The sequence below is a fragment of the Dictyostelium purpureum genome (assembly GCF_000190715.1).
Source record: "Dictyostelium purpureum unplaced genomic scaffold DICPUscaffold_227, whole genome shotgun sequence".
In the NCBI taxonomy this organism is placed as follows: Eukaryota; Evosea; class Eumycetozoa; order Dictyosteliales; family Dictyosteliaceae; genus Dictyostelium; species Dictyostelium purpureum.
In genome coordinates this window covers 35,001-51,979 of record NW_003519563.1, presented here as the reverse complement: position 1 = coordinate 51,979, position 16,979 = coordinate 35,001, and the positions used below count along the sequence as shown (strand labels likewise).

General features: G+C 25.3%; 8 protein-coding genes across 8 annotated transcripts in view; 1 reads left to right on the top strand and 7 right to left on the bottom strand.

The window, feature by feature from the left end:
* Window positions 1-291: 291 nt before the first annotated feature.
* DICPUDRAFT_81277 (uncharacterized protein) lies at window positions 292-654 on the bottom strand (the record flags this gene model as incomplete). Its single annotated transcript, XM_003290495.1, has 1 exon — window positions 292-654. One exon carries the CDS (start codon window positions 652-654, stop codon window positions 292-294), a length of 363 nt encoding a protein of 120 aa, XP_003290543.1.
* A 905-nt stretch (window positions 655-1,559) lies between these two features.
* On the top strand, window positions 1,560-1,745 carry DICPUDRAFT_155073 (uncharacterized protein; the record flags this gene model as incomplete). The annotated part of the gene is made up of 1 exon (XM_003290502.1): window positions 1,560-1,745. One exon carries the CDS (start codon window positions 1,560-1,562, stop codon window positions 1,743-1,745), a length of 186 nt encoding a protein of 61 aa, XP_003290550.1.
* A 1,595-nt stretch (window positions 1,746-3,340) lies between these two features.
* DICPUDRAFT_155072 (uncharacterized protein) lies at window positions 3,341-3,496 on the bottom strand (the record flags this gene model as incomplete). The annotated part of the gene is made up of 1 exon (XM_003290494.1): window positions 3,341-3,496. The coding sequence occupies one exon, from the start codon at window positions 3,494-3,496 to the stop codon at window positions 3,341-3,343; it is 156 nt and encodes a 51-aa protein (XP_003290542.1).
* A 436-nt stretch (window positions 3,497-3,932) lies between these two features.
* Window positions 3,933-4,208, bottom strand: DICPUDRAFT_155071 (uncharacterized protein; the record flags this gene model as incomplete). The annotated part of the gene is made up of 2 exons (XM_003290493.1): window positions 3,933-3,997; window positions 4,061-4,208. 2 exons carry the CDS (start codon window positions 4,206-4,208, stop codon window positions 3,933-3,935), a joined length of 213 nt encoding a protein of 70 aa, XP_003290541.1.
* Window positions 4,209-4,873: 665 nt separating this feature from the next.
* DICPUDRAFT_81276 (uncharacterized protein) lies at window positions 4,874-6,935 on the bottom strand (the record flags this gene model as incomplete). The annotated part of the gene is made up of 2 exons (XM_003290492.1): window positions 4,874-6,755; window positions 6,859-6,935. The coding sequence occupies 2 exons, from the start codon at window positions 6,933-6,935 to the stop codon at window positions 4,874-4,876; spliced, it is 1,959 nt and encodes a 652-aa protein (XP_003290540.1).
* Window positions 6,936-7,136: 201 nt separating this feature from the next.
* DICPUDRAFT_81275 (uncharacterized protein) lies at window positions 7,137-8,558 on the bottom strand (the record flags this gene model as incomplete). Its single annotated transcript, XM_003290491.1, has 1 exon — window positions 7,137-8,558. One exon carries the CDS (start codon window positions 8,556-8,558, stop codon window positions 7,137-7,139), a length of 1,422 nt encoding a protein of 473 aa, XP_003290539.1.
* A 4,466-nt stretch (window positions 8,559-13,024) lies between these two features.
* On the bottom strand, window positions 13,025-14,306 carry DICPUDRAFT_81274 (uncharacterized protein; the record flags this gene model as incomplete). Its single annotated transcript, XM_003290490.1, has 3 exons — window positions 13,025-13,311; window positions 13,392-13,446; window positions 14,241-14,306. 3 exons carry the CDS (start codon window positions 14,304-14,306, stop codon window positions 13,025-13,027), a joined length of 408 nt encoding a protein of 135 aa, XP_003290538.1.
* A 1,186-nt stretch (window positions 14,307-15,492) lies between these two features.
* DICPUDRAFT_88993 (uncharacterized protein) overlaps window positions 15,493-16,979 on the bottom strand; it is a gene marked incomplete at both ends in the record, with an annotated part of 10,968 nt that continues 9,481 nt past the window's right edge. The window contains 4 exons of the mRNA XM_003290489.1: window positions 15,493-15,591; window positions 16,259-16,262; window positions 16,755-16,771; window positions 16,912-16,916. Of these exons, the coding sequence (XP_003290537.1) occupies window positions 15,493-15,591; window positions 16,259-16,262; window positions 16,755-16,771; window positions 16,912-16,916 (125 nt within the window). The remainder of the gene's footprint in view (window positions 15,592-16,258; window positions 16,263-16,754; window positions 16,772-16,911; window positions 16,917-16,979) is intronic.

Genomic DNA, 16,979 nt, shown 5'->3' with positions numbered 1-16,979 from the left:
TAACTTCAAAAAGTTTTGCGTTACCTTATGGATATCATTTAAGATTTTGACGATCAAAAAGGAAGTTTATACACACGTTTAAATCATACCATACCTATTTACAAAGTAATAGGGAGAAAAATTTAGCTAAGTTTGACTAAAAAAAAAAAAATTTCTGAGTTTCCCCCACTCCCACACCCACTTGACTAATTTTTTCATTTTAAAAACTTAGAAACTTAGAAAAAAAAAAAAAAGAATTACATTATTTTTTTTTATGAAAAAAGTTTAAAATTCTTGTAAAATTTTATTTAATCATACCATTTTTGAAATATATGAATAATTATAAATGACAGAGTTTTCGACAATATCTACTCTTGAAATGTTTGCCCATTCCCTTAATAACACACATTGTTCTATTCTTTCCCAACCCAAATTTGATCTGTTGTCTGTAACCAACAATTTAGCACCCGAAAATGTTCTTTCAATTTCAACGGACGAAGAAGCAACTGAAAGTACATTTCTTACAATTGAATATAATGTTGGATATTTAATACTATTTTCTTTCCAATATTTTATTATATCATTTCTATGATCTAAACTTTCTTTTAAGTATTTTTGGATTTCTTTATACTTTGAAATATATGTATTTGTTTCTTTTTTTTCTTCAATAAGCATTTGAATTAAAGGTTCATCATAGTTGCTCTATACCCTCTCTTTGGCAAAGTGATAATCTAGAGTATTTATTGTATCATTTGAAAGATTGTTTTTTTCTCTATATTTTTTTGCTGCTAAACATTTACCATCTTTAAAAATAAGATATTAGTATAATTTTTTAATCAATAAATTAAATAATAATATGTATACTTTACCATTTGTAAAATGATATCTAATGCTATGGATGTTGATAGCTTTTTGTCTAGATCTTAAATTGAATTTCTTGTGGTAATAGGTCTTTTATTTGTTCCTTCCATTGATACTAAGTTATTAATATTAAAATATATTTATTTTTTATAATTTTATATTTATTAATGTTATTATTTATTTTTATTTTTTTAAAATATAATAATTTTTTATATTTTTATATATATTAATAAATTTTGATATTGATATATAAATAAAAATTTTGAAGTATTTATAGAAAAAAAATTATATTAAATTTATTTATTTTTAATTTTAAATATTGCGCTTAATTATATAACTGCTATATTGTAATAAAATATATTTAAAAATCCTCTTAACAATATTTATGTATATTAATAAAAAAAAAAAAAAATTTTAAAAAAAATTTAAAAAAAAATTTAAAAAAAAAAAAAAAGGGGGAAACAACCACACATTACTATATATATTAATTGATTATGATTTAACTGTTTTTTTATTGATTTTTAAACACCTTTTAAATTAAAAACTTTTTTTTTTGTTTTTAAAACTTAGAAAAATAAAAAAAAAACTAAAACTTAGAAATTGACTTTAAAAATGGAACTTATTGACCCCGAACTTAGGAACCCTTTTTTTCAAAAAATAAACTAAATTTTCTACCCTATAAAAAAACAATAATGACCCTTTTTTTAGAGTTAATAAATATGATTTTAAAAATTTACAAAAAAGCAAAAAATCATCAAAAAGTTAAAGATAAATTGAGTGAAGTAGGTCCACAGTTAAGAGAATTTTTTAAAAAAAATCTAGAAAAAGGTACAATTGAAGAAAATACAATACCTGGCATAATAAGAAAGATGGACGACAGAATTGAAAGACATTGTAGAAAATAAATTTGAAATGGGAAATGTCATAATTTAAGTAATATAAAAAGATATCTTAGAAAAAACTTTCAAAAAAATGTTTCAATAAGTACAAATAGTAGGCCTCTACAACATAATAATGTTTTTTTTAAAAGTTTAAAATGTAAACACTTTCCAACCGAAAAATATATGTCTCAAAGCTAAGGTGGGTAAAAAAGTGCCAAAATTGGGCAGCTGAAAATTGGGAAAAGGGTAATATTTGTTGATGAAACCAGAATTGAAGCATTTTCTTAATAATTGAAAACTAAAAAATGGATTCATGATACAAGAAACCTTAAACAAAGCATATTGGCCAAACGAAGATGAGGTGGCAGCTCAATATATACATGATGTTGTTGCACAGCTCATAGTGCAGGTCGTATATGTATTACCAGGTTTAACACAAATGCTGCATAATATTTAAAAATATTAATACAGGGTTATAGAAGATCTTTACGAGAGAAATGAATTTTAGGTCATATGTTTCTTTTACAAGACAATTGCTCTATTCATATGACCTATTTATTGGCCGATTTTTAAGAAAAAAAGCACATTAGGGTGATATTTATTCTACCCTGTTCACCAGATCTTAATATTATTGAGAATATATGGTCAATAGTAAAACGACATATAAAATTGATTTCTATCGGGTACCCACATCATAATTTCAATCTTTTAATTTGTTGAATTTTAAAAAATATTCATCGGGATATATTTGATAATCTTTATGAATCAACCTCAATAAAAATACAACAAATAAATAAGAACTAAGGTGAGTTCACAAAATATTATGAAACAAAACATTAAAAAAAAAATTTCATTTAAAAAATAAATTATATATTAAAATTTAAATTATCTTTTTAAAAATATTGAACCCATTTTTTTTATATGTAAAAAAAAAAAAAAAAAAAAATTTCAAAAAAAAAATTTTTATTTTATTTTTTTTTTATAAAAAAATATAGTTCAGATGTTCTAAAATTTATTTTATATTTTTTAGAATAATTGAAATTAAAATTATTGAAGATAAATAAAAATAAAAAAATTTTAAAAAAGGGGGTCAAAACTTTTGCGAAGAACTGTACAAAAAGGTTGATTTAATCAAAAATCGGTTAAAAAATTTCATTATTTGCATTTATATATTTTTTAAAATTATTTAAAAAAATATTTATTAAAAATTACTTTTTATTTAAGTTAATAAATACTGTACAGAAGAAAAACCAATGTTTATATTAATATTAAATGGTAGTGCTAAATTATTTGATGATGGTGATGATTTATTATTTATTATTATTTAGTAATGAAGTTGGTGTGTCTATTGCTGTTGTAGGTGCAGGTTTTTATATTTTTTTTTAATTTTTGTTTTCTGAATTTATAAGTTCTGTACTCTATAAGACGGTTTGGCAAGTGAAGTTGGTAGAACTGCAGAGCTATATTTATATCTCCTAATAAAAAAAAATTATATAGAGATTGATTATTATATTAAAAAATGTGTTATTGCATGTTAAAATTTTGATTATATGGGGTAAAATCTAAATGTTTTCTTTTATCTTTGAATAATTTTTGATGAATCCGTATTGACCTGGTGTTCATATACCGATATGAAATACTTGAAGTACTAATTGAGACAAAAAAGAATTTGTTGATTTAGATGAATTTGATCTATGATGAAAGATGCCCTGGATTTTCTCTAATAGAAAGTAGGGCACTTCGTTATCTTTAAGTATTTCAATGGTCAATGTCATTTAAAAAAATTGCCCTAAACTGATTTAAGATTTAATCTTTTTTATTCAAAAATAATCTAACCTCTTCTTAATTAAATAATTTCTGTTCTGATAATAATTTTTCCTGTAGCTTTTTTAATTCTCTATCTTTTGTTGATGAGGATCTTTTTTTGGGATTGGGTTATTAGTTTTACATTGTTATGATTATGGGATTGACCTTTTCCCCATCGATTATTGCTATGTACAGATCTTGAAACACAAGAGCACTCAAAATAACCATTTATATTTTTTTCAATATTGGGCAACCTGAGCTTCCGACTAAATATTCATCAATATCTATAAATAAGAATTTAATATATTAATAAAAAAAGTAAAAATATAAACTATGATGTAAAAAAGATTCCGACCTGTGCATACCTTTTATCATTTAATATATCCTGGATCATATAAACAATGTTCAAGAACCCATTAAATTATTACATGTTTGTTCATAGCAACCACCATCAATACATTCATTAATATCTAAAACAAAAATAATTAGTACTTAAACTTATATATTTAAAACTATAATAAAGCATTACTTACCATTGCAACCCTTTTTATCGGCATCTAAAGTATAGCCTGGTTCGCAAGAACATAAGAATGAACCCATAGTATTTTCACATAATTTGGGAACAACCTGAAATACCTCTTTTACATTCATCGATATCTTCAAAATTTTGGGAGTTTTCATTTTTTGGAGCTAATTCTTATCAACTACTAGATTTATAACAGTAACATTTTGAAAAAAAATGAGAGGAGAAATTGAGTTATCTTTTACTTGATTTACAAAAAAATATTTCTTTGTAATATTAAAAATAATAAATATAAAAATGAAGATATTGTATATGAATAAAGTAATAAAGACAAAAAAATTTTACTATTGTATGGAATATTATAAAGAAATAAAAGAATATTATTATTGTAGGTGAAAAAAATAATAAAGAAAAATAAAAATTTTGTTCTGCAATCTTTTGGAAAAAAAGTTATTAAAAAATATAAATAAAAAAAAAGTAATTAAAAAAAAATAAAAATAAAAAAAAATTTTGAATTTAAAATAAAAAATAAAAATTTTACTAAAATAAGAAATGAATCTAAAATAATTATAAAAATAATTATAAAAATTGTTATCATAATTATATTTATTTTTAAAATAAAACTTCAACAGATCCAAATCAAAAGAAAAAGATAGAATTTTTATTTTTTTACTGTTGTTTTTTTTATTGTAAAATATATTAATTTAATTGTTAAGCGGATTTTTCAAAAACACTGTATTTTATGATTATTATAATATATCAAAAATGGAATGGATTAAATTCCAAATAAGATTCACTTTAAATTTTAAAATTTTAAAATTTTTTATATGAATTTTTTCAATTTTTTTCCACCGAGCGTGAGTTTTGTGAGACTATTTGGTAATGTGCCGGGTAGATTTACTTGGTTAAAATTATAACTGAACGTGAGTGTTGTGAGACTATTTGGTAATGTGCCGGGTAGAACTACTTGGTTAAAATTACGACCGAATGTGAGTGTTGTGAGACTATTTGGTAATGTGCCAGGTGGAACTACTTGGTTAAAACAATCACCGAATGTGAGTGTTGTGAGACTATTTGGTAATGTGCCGGGTAGAATTACTTGGTTAAAAGCATGATCGAATGTGAGTGTTGTGAGACTATTTGGTAATGTGTCCGGTAGAACTACTTGGTTAAAATCATTGCCGAATGTGAGTGTTGAAAGACTATTTGGTAATGTTTCAGGTGGAACTACTTGGTTAAAATAACGACCGAATATGAGTGTTGTGAGACTATTTGGTAATCTGCCAGGTAGAATTATTTGGTTAAAACAATCATCGAATGTGAGTGTTGTGAGACTATTTGGTAATGTGCCGGGTAAAACTACTTGGTTAAAACAATCACCGAATGTGAGTGTTGTGAGACTATTTGGTAATCTGCCGGGTAGAATTATTTGGTTAAAACAATCACCGAATGTGAGTGTTGTGAGACTATTTGGTAATGAGTCAGGTCGAATTACTTGGTCAAAACAAACACTGAATGTGAGTGTTGTGAGACTATTTGGTAATGTGTTGGGTAGAATTGCTCGATTAAAACTAACAGGTAATGTGAGTGTTGTGAGACTATTTGGTAATGTGCCGGGTAGAATTACTTGGTTAAAATCATAACCGAATGAGAGTGTTGTGAGACTATTTGGTAATGTGCCGGGTCGAACAACATGCCTATAATGACTACCGAATTTGAGTGTTGTGAGACTATTTGGTAATGTGTTGGGTCGAATTACTTGGTTAAAATTACAACCGAATGTGAGTGTTGTGAGACTATTTGGTAATGTGCCGGGTCGAATTACTTGGTTAAAATCATAACCGAATGAGAGTGTTGTGAGACTATTTGGTAATGTGCCGGGTAGAATTACTTGGTTAAAACAAACACCGAATGTGAGTGCTGTGAGACTATTTGGTAATGTGCCGGGTAGAACTACTTGATTAAAATCATTGCCGAATGTGAGTGTTGTGAGACTATTTGGTAATGTGTCAGGTAGAATTACTTGGTTAAAACAATAACCTAATGTGAGTGTTGTGAGACTATTTGGTAATGTTCCGGGTAGAACTACTTGATTAAAACAATAACCTAATGTGAGTGTTGTGAGACTATTTGGTAATGTGTTGGGTAGAACTATTTGGATTAAATTACCGAGTGTGAGTGTTGTGAGACTATTTGGTAATGTGTTGGGTAGAACTTTTTGGTCAAAACAATGACCGAATGTGAGTGTTGTGAGATTATTTGGTAATGTGCCAGGTGGAACTACTTGGTTAAAACAAGAACCGAATGTGAGTGTTGTGAGACTATTTGGTAATGTGCCAGGTGGAACTACTTGGTTAAAACAATCACCGAATGTGAGTGTTGTGAGACTATTTGGTAATGTACCGGGTGGAATTACTTGGTTAAAACGATTATGGAATGCGAGTGTAGTAATTGTGTTTGGTAAAGTTGTTAGAGTTAGCATTTTAGAAGAACCGTGCAAATATAAATTTGTCAAAAATGGTGGATATTCATCTTTATCTGGTAGTGTATTACCACGCCAGGTAAGTGTTGTTATATATGATTTATTTTTAAACTTGCTATAACCTGATATATCAAGATCTTCATCACTATGTTTAATAAACTTTAAAATATGTTTATGAATTTCATTTCTTAAAATTATATTATTCCAAACTCTATATAATAATCTATAATGAATAGTTAAAAAGAGAAAAAACTGATTAATATGCTTTTAATTAATCTATTATTTATATTTATTTTATGTATTGTATTATATTGTATTATACTTACCTATCACTAATATTATAGCTGTTTTTTAACTCTTCATTTACGTGAAAGTTAATTAGAGATGATAGTAGTTTATTCATTGTTAGTATAAAAATTAATGAATAAAATTAACATTTCTTTTTTATAAATTAAATTTTTTAAACAAAATGTAAAAATTTTTTGATTAAAAATTTTTTTTTTAACCCTTAAATTTAAAGAAAATTTTTTTTTTAACCCTTAAAATTGAAGAAATTTTTTTTTTAACCCTTAAAGTTGAAGAAAAAAAAAATTTTCTTATAAATTTAATAAATTTTTTTTGGCATAAATCTTTTATATATCACTTTAATTGTTTTTGGAAGGTCTAAATTATCATTGATTGGATTTTGGTTCTCATAGTAGAGTGTTAAAGTTTCTAAAGATGGCGGTAAGCAATCACTTGTTATTCTATATGCAAACGATGGACCTAATTCTAAAGATTTTAGAGATGTTGGCAAAGCACCTTTAATTGGTTGATTAAAAAAGTATCCAAATGATAAATGTTCTATGTTGTTTGGAAGACCAAAAATTGGCTGATTAAAATGGGAGTCAAGGTTTACTCTTTTGGCTGTGGGTGGTAGAAATAGAGGTTGATTAAAACTAAAGCCAAATGTGATGGTTTCTACCCCGTTTGGAATAGAGTATTGATTTAGCGGTAAGTTATAGAATGGTCCAAATTTTATGTCTTTTACAGACTCTGGGATATGGCCTTTAAATAAAACCTGTTTGAAGGACTGACCAAATATTATACGCTCTATACTCATTGGTAAAGAGTCAACGACTAAAGGAGTGTTAAATTGGTAACTGAATTTAATTGTATGTAGACTCTTTGGTAAGTCACCTGGTTTAAGCGGTTGGTTGAAAGAATACCCTAGAATCAATGTATGCAAGCCCAATGGTAAGTCAAACCCTTTGAGTGGATGGTCAAATGAAGAAAATATTATTGTACGTATAGATGATGGTATTACATTTCTTTTAAGTGGAAGGTTATAATGTGAATCAAAAATGAGGGTCTCTAAGCCCATGGGAAGTGAGCCTACTTTTAGTGGACTATTGTAGTGATCACCTAAACGTAAAAATTTCAATGATGGAGGTAATTGATCAGATTTAATTGTTTGATTAAAGTCTGTTAGTGATAAATATTCTAGATCTTGTGGAAATACGCCTTTTTTTATTTCTTGGTTAAATCCTGGTATTACTAGTGTCTTTAATGATGGAGGAAGGTCATTCTTTTTTATAGTTTTTTTAAAATTGACATTAAATGTAATGGTCTTTACACCATCTGGTATTGCTGATTCTATAAGTGATTGATTATAATCATAGTTGAATGTGATTTCTTGTGTTGATGGTGGTAAAATACCTGGTTTTATTGGTTTATTAAAACTTCTACCAAAATATATATTCTTTATATTGGGTGGCAACACATCTTTTTTCAGTTCATAGTTATACAGAGAAAAGAATTCTATTGAACGTGTTCCATAAGGAATATCACCAACTTGTAACTCTTCATTAAACTGGCATTTTAAATCGGTTATATAATCTCTATCTGCATACTCTAACAAATCTTTCCTTGAATCAAATTCCTTGTAGTTGAATCTGTATAAAGACAACATTTTTAAAATTCTAGTTCTTATGAAAACATTTCTCCATACTTTTAAAAATAAATCTTTGTTATCTTGTGTCTGCATTTCTCTATTTATTGATTATTTGGTTGAAAATTATTTATAGACGTATTTTGAATTATTTCCATTTTTTTTTTATTCAAATAAATATCTTAATGATTAAAACAAATTTAAAAAAAATTAAAAAAATATTTTTCCTTTTTTTTTTTATAATTTTTTTTATATTTTTCGCATTTAATTGAATTTTTTTTTTTAATTTTATTCAAACAATATATTTTTTTTTAAGCAACGTGCATTCCAATTATAAACTATTTATTACTTAAGATAAATTTAATTCATTTTATATTGAAATAATAATGTTCACCACTTGAGTTTTCATATATTATAATTTAAATAACCCAAAGACCCATCTTTATAATTCAATGAACAAATTATCAATATAGTAAAGAATGAACACAATACTTGATAATTTTGAATGATCCATAATATTTATATTCTTGAATGCTATATAATACTTGATATTTTTAATTCTAAAAAATCCTCGATATGTTTTGATAATATTTTTTTTTTTTTTTTTTAATAATATACTTTAAAAATCTAAAATAATTATTTTGATCCAATAAAATACTTTCCTTATAACCATAATACAATAAAACTTGAATGATCAAACCCACTTGAATTTAGCTGAATGTGTATAATGAAAATAAATAAAATGATATAAATACCATTATTTTATTTATTTTATTTATTTATATTTTTTTATACTATTAGCCACTCTTTGTAATAAGTGTTTCCAGCTCTACTACGGGGAGGTTAGTATATTAGAACCGAATGGTTAATAATGTATCCCACCACGTAGAATACATAATTAACCACCATATTGAAAATAGAATGAAATGAAATGAAATGTAATGGGTGAATAATAAAACAACAAATAAATGTAGAGTATATTAGAACCGAATGGTTAATTATGTGTCCCACCACGCAGAATACATAACTAACCACCATAATGATAATAGAATGAAATGAAATGTAATGGGTGAAAAAAAAACAAACAAATAAATGTAGTGGGTGAGTATATTAGAGCCGAATGGTTAATTATGTATCCCACCACGCAGAATACATAATTAGCCACCATATTGAAAATAGAATGAAGTGAAATGTAATGGGTGAATAAAAAAACAAACAAATAAATGTAATGAGTATAATGAAAATATACTTGTATTGCACAAAAAAATGTAAATCTGCTACAATCAAAATTGGTAATCATTTGAAACAGGGGAGGTTTTTTTTTTTCAAAATTTTTTATTTTTCAAATAAATTTAACACATCTTCCTTTTAAAGAAATCATTTTTCCATTTATATTATTTTATAATAATTCATTTTATAATTTTTTGTAGAAAAGGAATAAAGTAAGAATTTGGTAGTTCATTATATGATAATGAAATTAGTATGATAGTTGAATGAAAATACATTAAAAAAAAAAAAAAAAAAAAAAATAATTACAATTTTAATTTTTTTAAATTTCTTTAAAAACCTCAACCAATACAAAAGGTCGAATTAATATTTTTTTTAATTTTTGATTATCCATTTTTATCTTTTTTTATAAAATCTTCCGATGATCCAAAAAACGATAAACGATATAGATTATTTTTAATCACTATCCTTTTTTATTAATTCACCTCGAACCACTTTTTTTTTTTTTATATGTAATTTTTTATTTTTTTTCATATAAAAAAAAAAAAAGTGGTTCGAGGTGTTTTAATAAGTTAACGATAATTTAACATCTTTGTTATTACGAATCATGGCACAAATTTGTAATGAAAAGGTATAAATCGATGATAATACTGGAACAATGCAGTAACTAAACAGCATTTAACGCTTCTAAAAAAGTCTGACGCCACTTAAAAAAGGAAATCAAAAAACAATACCGAAAAAGGGTTCCTCATGGCAATTACTCAACAAATTTCCATCAGTTCGCTCCCGTTGTCTAATGGTATGATAACTGCCTTCCAAGCAGTTGGCCCGGGTTCGATTCCCGGCGAGAGCACATCCATTTATTTTCAAAGGTATCTTTTGGGTGATTTTTTGTAATATAGATAAAAATCTTTTAGTATTGTTAAACGGGGGAGTAATGATGTTGAACCACTCGGCTATCAGGGGGAGCAATGATAGCCAAGTGGTCGAACGAATTTCCTACAAGTTACCGCTCCGGGTTCGAAACCTAGTCTCAGCAAGTTTTCCGAATCCCACACGAATTGACGTTACCGTGCCCAACTTGTATGCAGTGTGGTAAAACTCATATAAGCATTAAACACATACCAAACACAATAAACTGATGACTTAATATATCATTAAGAATCATCTTCACTTTTAAAAAAAAAAAAAAAAAAAAAAACTCGGCTATCATTGTTCCCCCGTTTAAACAAAAAAACTGATGATTTATTGTATCATTAAGAATCATCCTCACTTTTAAAAAAAAAAAAAAAAGTTTAAACATTGGACTAAGTTAGCCACTCTAGACTATATAAAAGGTTTAAAAGAAATCAAAGATAAACAAGCCAAACAATCACAAACAATCACCAACATCAATGAAGAATACAGTATATTTAAAAAAACAGCAAGAAAATACTGCATCAATATCAATGCATTACCAAATATCAATAGTTAAGAATATTTTCTTTTTAAAATTTATATTAAAACATATCTTCACTTTTAAATAAAAAAAAACATTAAATAAAATTTACTGATTAATTTAAAGAATTTGCTTTTAATTATCTTCACTTTAAAAAAAAAGTGACATAGAAATCAGTTGTAACAAATCAAATGAAAATACTGAGATGTATGCCAATCAGGATAATGATGGTAGCTCTATAGGTAGTTGCTGAGGCACCTTACTTTTCAAATGGCTCTTTAGGAGCCAAGCATTGGCTAGAACTATGCAAATAAGAAGTGCTTTTAGGTGAAACTGACATTGGGTCTTTAGTCAAAGTTTTTTTTTTTTTTTTTTTTTTTTTTAAAAAGTGAAGATAATTAAAAGCAATTGCTTTAAATTAAGTCAAAGTGGGGATATTTAATGTATCTATAACTAGGGTAGCTCCATCCACATTACAAATTTTTTTAAAAAAAAATAAATAAATACATATTTTTGACAGAATCCAATTTTTCCCGGAAAGACCCATGGTTCTCTAATGAGTGGGCCTCTCCAGATCATCATTTCATTGCTGTAAGGAATTCTTGAAAAAATGTTTTCAATTTCTAAATTAATTATCTCAAAAAAAATAAAAATATTGAATTATGGGACTAAATATCCTCCCTACCTATAATCCAAAAAAATTTCAAAAAATACCTGGGAAAAAAAATTGAAAATGAATAATTTTTCGAGTACAGTTGGAAACATCAAATATTAAAAAAAAAAAAAAAAAGTAGATGAAGCTACTTTAGTTATAGATAAATAATAAATGTAAATAATTCTAATAATCAAATAAATATACAATTATTTGTTTATGAAAACTGAAAACTAAAAAATAAAATTTTATTTTTTTAAATTTTTAAATTTTTTAATTTTATTTTATTTTTAATTTTTAATTTTAAATAATAAATTATTTAAAATAAAGGAAAATATAAATATATTATTTAGTTGAGATATAATTATAACTGTAGTATTCATTTAATTCTAAAATGCATATGAATACATTACAATTGACATTTCTTGCTGTTTAAAAAGACCTTGCTATTCCTGCATCTTTCCAAAACAAATTAATATGTTCTTATCCTTTTTGAATAAGGTTAACTTTACTTTATGAGCTAATTTTTCATTATCTGCATCCCTAAATATCTTTATATTGTGGATCTTCAATATGTAATGACTGTTCCGTATCTACCAAAAAATCAACACCGATTTCCATAACTTCATTTCGGTTGACATCTTTCCATCCAATGTTTTAAATTGGACCGTAGCCTCCACACTTTTCTTAGCAACGTCTTCCCTATAAACATCACCAATTGGATACCTGACTCTGATATCCTTTACTATACTTTTTAACCCATCACAATACTTAATAAACTGACATTACAACCAATACCTATCAATTCACGTAAATAATATTTCCTATACGCACACCCATTGCAAAATTTGTAGGCTTCTGTATTCCTATCGGTACCAATATATTATTTGGCGAGATCTGGACAACTGTTTCTGACGTGTCATTCTTTCTTGCAATAAAAGCATGAGCCTCCCTTTAACAAATTACATAATGAAGTTGTAGTTCTTAAAAAGAACGCAGAAAGACGTGAGAAGAAGCCCGAAGATTTAAGTGATGAAAATGCAGACTTAAAATATAAAATATAAAATAATCGATAAAGATAGGGACATCAAGCATTTAGAGAACAGGGTAAACCAACTCAGTAAGGTTAGGGATGAACAAACTACAGCATTTTAACTAAAAGTTTGCTCATCTCTAACCTTACTGAGTTGGTTTACCTGCTTTCTAAATGTTTGATGTCCCTATCTTTATCGATTATTTTATATTTTAGGTCTGCATTTTCATCACTGAGTTCCTCGAGCTTCTTTCTGCATTCTTTTTAAGAACTAAAACTTCATTATATAAGTCTTGGTAAATCGACATTCCCATCTGAATCTTATCCATATCTTCCTTGTGAACTGCGTCGGCTGCGATCAAAAGTGATTCCCTATCTTCGACTATACGTTTCATTTCAGCCAAATCCGTTTGAAGTCTTTTGATTTCATCTTTTAAAAGGCTTTCATTAGCTAATAATCTTTGGTTTTCCTCAGCTAATTTATTTTTACTGTCACCAACTTTGTTTCTTTCATTATGTTTTTATTTTTAAATATTATTATATTATTATAATTTAAATCAAATAATTATAAGAATTTACCTAAGTTGATTAATGTATATTGATTTATAAAATGGTTATTATCTTGAAGTATTAACTAAAATGATATATAATAAGTAGTGATTACATTGCATTTTTTTTTTTTAAATGCGTTTTTTTTAAAAAAAAAAAAAAAAAAATTTGTTTTTTTATCATTTTCAAAAATTTTTTTTTTTTTTTTTAATTTTTTTATTATAATGAAAAATTATTAAAAATTTATTATTAGCGGAAAAAAAGAGACTATTTTGTGCTAAAACGACCCGGTTCCTCCATATAAAGTTTTTTTTTTTTTTTTTTTTTATAAATTTACAAGAGATTAAAATATTTTTTTTTTTTTTTTTTTTTTAAAAACAAAAAAAAAAAAAAGCGCAAAATTTATTTTCCTATGAGAATAATTAATTTGAAAAATTTGGAGGTTGGAATGGTCCAAAAAAAAAAAAAATTTTTTTTATTTTATTTTTTTTGGTAATTTTAAAAAAATTTGTTGAAACAAGTTTGTTATCCTTAAAAAAATTTTTTTTTTTTAAAAATTTTTTTAAAAAAAAAAAAAAAAAAAAAAAAAAAAAAAATTTTAATTTAAATAAAAAATACTAAATATTATATAATAAAATTACAATTAAAGTAATATTAAAGGTTTTTTTTATTACAGTCAAAAATACACGATTTATATGAAGGATTTTTTTAGGATCGAGTTTTAGGAAAAAGGATCCGGATTTTCATTAGAAAATTTAGGATCGATCCTAGTTTTAAACCTCGATACTGTGCTATATTCTACGAATACTATTTTCTTTATCTGTATTATTATTTTTATTTTCTGCATTGTTATTTATTACTTTACCTATATTCTTATACCCATTGATTACCTTTTTCGCTATCTTCTTTATTACCTTTTACTGAATCTACAAACAATTGTTTCATTTATTATTTCTGCATTTATGATAACTTAATCTTTTCTAATAATGCTAAACTTGATTCTTTTGGTGAAACAATACTTAAATTTTTAAAATTTTTTCTTATTAATAATTTTTATAAAAAAATATATTAATTATATTTCGTTTAACTGGAAATATATATAGTTTGCCTTAAATTTAAATTTGTATTCTCTAAAATAATGCCCCGCATTTGGTGTGTCACGTGCTTCACTAATTAAATATTTTATTTAATTGGGTGATTATTTTTAAAAAAAAAAAAAATTAAAAATAAATAAAATTAATTTTGAAATATTTTTTATTAAATTTATCATTATTTGTTGAATGCATTATAATAATAGGAATGATAAATTTTCATTTTTTCAAAATGGAGAAGCAAATATACATAGTAAGCGAAATACAAAGACACCTTGCAAAAGAAATTAAAGTAGTATATATATTCTGATAATAGAGCAAATGAAAAGAAGGATACAATCTATTCAACATACATTGAAACTTCAAAACAGTTTGGATATAAATATATATTGTCCCAAAGAACATGAAAACTGATAATGTTAGTTAAGTAGTTTCAATAGATTCTTTGGGAAGTAATGGTTTCCTTCTGCATATCATTTAAAAGTTGCTGAATCAAAAAGTAAGGTTATACACATTTAAATCATAATATACCTATTTATTTACATAATAATATAAATAATAATTAATTTTTCATTTTATTTTTAGATATTGATTTTATTGGACCATTATTTTCATATTTAAAGATATCACTATATGAAAATAAAATATTGTATGCATTGGAAATTACAATAGTTCAAATGGTTTTAAACAATGATATATTTTAGTTCATGGTACAAGTGATATTGCCGAAAGAAACATAACAATAAATCTATTAGTTTTTAATATTATGAATTTAATAATCTTCAAATATAAAATAAAGCATAGGGTTATGAATCTTTATATTATTGAAAACATAATATTTTGATACCAATGGTGATGCAATTTTATAAGATAAAAGAAAGAATGGTAAATAACTTTAATAATATTGGTGTTGATGTGTTGATGTGGTTTTTATAAATGTGACACAATCATGTCCTGGGGCTTTTCCGTCGTTGATCGATTCAACTATCACTGTAGTTTCTTTAATCGTGATATCATTGCTGATTTTATCAAAGATCATTTTATTTAACTTTTAGTTGCCAAGTTGATAGTATCTCCATGTGGATCTCTTTGTTATTGGCTCCTATGTTAGCCATGTCTACATCGGTATTTACATGTACCTGTTCATTTTCTGAGTTTTTAAGTGAGTCAATTCTTGCTAAATATTCCCTTTATTGAGTTTAACTGGTTATTTTATCTGTTCGATTGAGACGTTAAGATTATTTAAATACTTAATTATTCGAGAATCTAATTCTATGAATAAGTCTTTTGTGTATGTTCACGTGGCATGTTTTGCGTCAGCAACTGTTACATGTGTTCAAAGAAAATGTAGTTTATTAAAAAATTAAAATAAAAACCTCTGAAGTTTGTCTGAGAACTTGTGGATTATTAAATTATTTTTAGAAGAAATTTTTGTCCATAAAAATCAGAGGACCCCTCATTTCTTAATTTTCGCATTCGGGGATGTAGCTCAGATGGTAGAGCGCTCGCTTAGCATGCGAGAGGTAAAGGGATCGATACCCTTCTTCTCCAATTTTGAAGAATCGGAATCTTCCGGGTGATAAATTAAATAATTTATTTATTTTCCTTCATGAAACAGGGAACTGAAGTGTGTGTAATTTGTAATGTAGATGGAGCTACTTTATTATTTTACTGATTAATTTAAAGCAATTGCTTTTAATTATCTTCACTTTTAAAAAAAAAAAAAAAAAAAAGCTACTTTAGTTACAGATAAATAATAAATATAAATAATAAATATAAATAATTCTAATAATCAAATAAATATACAATTCTTTGTTTGTGAAAACTAAAACCGAAAACTGAAAACTAAAAAATAAAATTTATTTGATTATTAGAATTATTTATATTTATTATTTATCTATAACTAAAGTAGCTTCATCTACATTACATAATGAATTTTGATGATAATACATTACAGTATTCATATGTATTTTAGAATTAAATGAATATTAATTGTATATTTATTTGATTATTAGAATTATTTACATTTATTATTTATCTATAACTAAAGTAGCTCCATCTACATTACATGTGATTTGGTTTTCTTATATTTTCTTGATCGTCAAAATAATAAAAATGATGATAATTTTTTATTTACGGTATAGGTTTACTTTATTTCAAAACAAATTAAATTTTAGTTTTCGAATTTTTAAAAATTCTTTTATGATAAATTGATTATTATTAATTAATGTTGATAAATTAGGTAATGATTCATTAGAAGAGCTATGGAATCCAAATTAATAAATTGGAGACCGAAATTTACAGTTCTAAATCTGGCCACTATAATAATTATAAAAAAACTGTTTTTTATTTTTTTATTATAGAATTAAATTTAGCAAATTTTATATGAAAGTTTGCTTCATCTGATACTTTGTCTGAAAAAGTAATGTGTTTGTTTTGTTGATTTAAATTAAACTTACAAGTTCTGATTTTAGTTAATCCATTATGTGTCTTCAATTGGTAGTTTTCTCTATGACTACCCAGATTT